Raw genomic sequence first — 3832 nt, forward strand, 5'->3', positions numbered from 1 at the left:
ATGATAACTTGTACATTTTAACTCATTGAGCTCCACTTGTCGCTGACAGTTCTGTATAATTTGGTACCGGTGATGGATAACGCTATTAGAGGTGTGAAAATGAACAGAATCAGACGTTCTTTACATGTTTTGAGCACTTCTCTCTTGCAGGCTTAGCTGTTAAATGTGGGGTAGCCATGCAAGCCTAAGGGAAGGGCTACATGACGTCACTCACGCTAATCGATAAAGGAAAAGTGTTATGACATCACCAGTTACCGTGGCAACGGCAGCACGCAGCTTTTATCTGCTTGGCAGGCTGAGGGGTTGTCAGACAGGGCGTTGCTTTGTTGTTCTCCTCGCCTGCATGGAGCTGGAGTTGTAACGGCTGTCAATGTCAAACAACGACAGTGCCACTTTAGCAGACTAATGTGCTCTATGATAAGCATAGACCAAGGCACTGAGTGCTTTTCAGTGCAAAGAGCTTTCCAGTTGACCTTGATAAGCCAAATTCAAGGTGAAACGTAGATTTTAACTACTTTCATACAAGATCTTGATAATATAAAATACTAAAAATAGCCACATATTAGATTGCTTTGGATTTCACTGTCATTTTTTTGGTTTTCTTGCCAGTCAGAGTATTTGTGTGTTTCAGGGCAGTGTTTGTGCGGTCAGTGCACATGCCACCCACCCGGAGATAAACGCGTACATGGCAAGAACTGTGAGTGTGACGACAGGCAGTGTGAGGACCTGAACAGAGATATCTGTGGAGGTAATACACACAAACACAGACAGCAGGACAAGATACGCATTAATGGTGCCATTGTTGGTCCATCTCTAGATTGTGCTGGTCTATGAGAATCCTGTGAAAAACAGAATGACCCTAGTAATGTAATGCTCACCAAGACTGCATTTATTTGAAAAACAGTAAAAACAGTAATACTGTGAAAATATTATTACATTTTAAAATAACTTTTCTATTTTTGTATAATTTAACATAATTTATTCATGTCATTGCAAAGCTGAATTTTCAGCAGCTATTATTCCAGTCTTAAGTGTCACATGATGTTTTCAGAAATTATTCTAATATGTTGATTTGGTGCTCAAGCATTTATTATTATCAATGTTGAAAACAGTTATGCTGCCTAATATTTTCGAAACCACGATACATTTTTTCCCCAGTATTCTTTGATATATAGAAAGTTCAAAAGAACAACATTTATTGAAATGTTCATTCTTTTTGTATCAATGTAGACATCTTTACTGTCACTTTTGATCAATTTAATGTGTTCTTGCTGAATAAAGTATTCTTTTTAAAAAAAAAAAAGTCTTACCCACCTCAAACTTTTAAATGATATTTCTATATTTCCAATGCAATTTAACAATTTACAAATTCCAATAAAATGGGATTATATGTCTATATAATTATATAACTTTCCAATCAAATGTTAATTTTGGTATAAAAATTATGTATATATTTTATTTTACTGTGTTTATTTTTTTCTCTTGAAAACAGCAGAGAAGCAAGAAAAAATTATTTTTTTCTAATATTAAAGAAAAACTGTTAATTTTTACACTACATAGGGGGCTTCCAGGAAAACTCTTGCCTCTTGGAGTTTTTCTATAATGATCAAGCACAAGCTTGTGTGCTGAAATATTAACCCACAGAGACTCCAGCTGACTGTACAACACTTCATTCAGTCGACTGAGAACACTGATATATACAGTGGGTATAGAAAAGAATCACCCCTTTTAAAATAATCACATTTTGTTCCTTTACATAATGAAATGAAGACAGACACAGTTTTTGTTTTATCCAGTTGTATTTACTCAGTGCAACTTATATCATCCAAGTAAAAGATAAAACACCAACATAAAAAAATTAAAAAACAGAATCACTGAATTGGAAAAAGTATCACCCTCTCCTAAAAATCACTTCTAAACTCTAACAGGTGTAGCTAACCACCTTCTCAATGGCACACAAAGCCATCTGACTTTCAACTGTGTGGTCATTTTGATGAGCTCAGCATGAAAAGCTTAAATCAAGAAGGATTTTCTAGACAAGTAAAAATTATTGTCTTGTTTTCAGAAAAAACATTTCAAAATTAAGTGAGTTTTTGCTTGAAACAAGGAAAATAATCTGCCAATGGGGTAAGCAAAATAATCTTGTTTTCTGTTTGAAATAAGATTATTTAAATATTTTATATAAAAGTTTATATAAAAACTCGCTTAATTTTGACTTGTTTTTTCTGAAAACAAGACAATAATTTTTACTTGTCTAGAAAATCCTTCTTGATTTAAGAATTTTTAGATATTTTGTCTGGAAACAAGACAGAAAATCTAAGTAAGAAAAGCATTTTTTGCAGTGTACAGCAACTCTCTGAAGCAGCTGCAGGAATTTATGACAAAGAGTGGTCATTCTGTGCAGGTGACAACAATATCACAAATTCTCCACAAATGTGGTTTGTATGGGACGGTTGCAAGAAATAAAGTCACTCTTCAGGAATTCAGTCACCACTGAGCTTTGCCAAAATGCACCTTGAAGATTCTGAGGCAGACGAGACTAACATTTTATTATTTGGCCTCAACACCAAACGATATGTTTGGCGGAAATCCAATATAGCTCACCATCCAAATAATACCATTCCTACAGTAAAGCATGGAGGTGGTAATATCCTGTTATGGGGGTGTTTCTCTGCAGCAGGGACTGGAGCACATGTCATGTGCAACATGTAATTGTTTCTCAGGGGGAAGTAAGGGATTTTCACCATTTACAGGGGGTAGTCAGTGATTTTATTGCCATCCGAATCCAGAATGTCGTTTTTTTTCTCCGACCACCCGTGTAAAAATACCCGGCTGAATTACCTACTGTTTTTTTGACAAACACCAAGGTCGTGTGGTGATTTAATTACCGCCCAAATCCACATCTTTGAGTTTACAAAAAGAAATCAATACACAATTCATTGTTTAAATCTTTTTGTACACTGCAGAGTACCGTATGATTGGTGTTGAGCTTCGCCGTTATTTGCATGCATTTTAAAGATATAGTCTACATTTATTACAGATATGTTGGAAAGTATTTAAGAACAATATTTAATCACCGCTTCACCACAGCAGCTGGAAGATCTTGAGAACAAAAAGGAGAAAGAGAAATAAAGCACATTAGGCTACATTTAAAATGGGCCGTTATTCTGGCAGCAACAGGTGTGCGCTAATACGTATAGCCTATTATATATTATTACACTAAAAATATAAACCAAGCAGCTTCATGCTTACTTCATGTAAATAAAAGGCTGCATTATTATTTCCGCTAAATTCCCCATTTTAAAAATGACATCATTTGAGAGAATTGCAAGACAAACCATTCATCTAGCCCAGTGGTCACCAACGTTTTTAGGCCCAAGATCCCTGACCTCGGCCTTTATGAAAGACAAGATCTACCTATTGAAGAATTGATAGAAAAAGACATCCCAGATTGTACTTCAAATTTGAGGCCTTTTACTTAGTATTTTAATTAGTGATGCGCCGATCATAGCTGATTCAGAATTCAGATTTTCTTTTCTTTCTTTCTTTCTTTCTTTCTTTCTTTCTTTCTTTCTTTCTTTCTTTTAAACTAGCAAATTGGCTGATACTGATACTGATTTTTAAGCTATTTTTTTATTGGCTATGCTTTATAACAAACAAACTGGCTTTAAACAAAAATATCTAGCCATTTGAAATTAGAGGCAACCACTGCATTTTAATCATGATCTGCACGGGCAGTTGTTTTTGATTTGATCTAGATTAATTTCAGGATTTAAAACAAAAACAGAATGGTCTGACTTTAGGTGTTATTTATTTATTTGCTACATAAAAC

At 34.7% G+C, this 3832-nt stretch overlaps 1 protein-coding gene across 1 annotated transcript in view; it reads left to right on the plus strand.

Moving 5' to 3' along the window:
* The first annotated feature begins 72 nt into the window (after positions 1 to 72).
* LOC107681305 (integrin beta-like protein 1) overlaps positions 73 to 3832 on the plus strand; it is a 16968-nt gene continuing 13208 nt past the window's right edge. The window contains exons 1-2 of the mRNA XM_016477580.1: positions 73 to 91; positions 632 to 748. Of these exons, the coding sequence (XP_016333066.1) occupies positions 73 to 91; positions 632 to 748 (136 nt within the window). The remainder of the gene's footprint in view (positions 92 to 631; positions 749 to 3832) is intronic.

Source organism: Sinocyclocheilus anshuiensis, unplaced genomic scaffold (genome assembly GCF_001515605.1).
Source record: "Sinocyclocheilus anshuiensis isolate Anshui unplaced genomic scaffold, SAMN03320099.WGS_v1.1 scaffold1620, whole genome shotgun sequence".
Lineage (NCBI taxonomy): Eukaryota > Metazoa > Chordata > Actinopteri > Cypriniformes > Cyprinidae > Sinocyclocheilus > Sinocyclocheilus anshuiensis.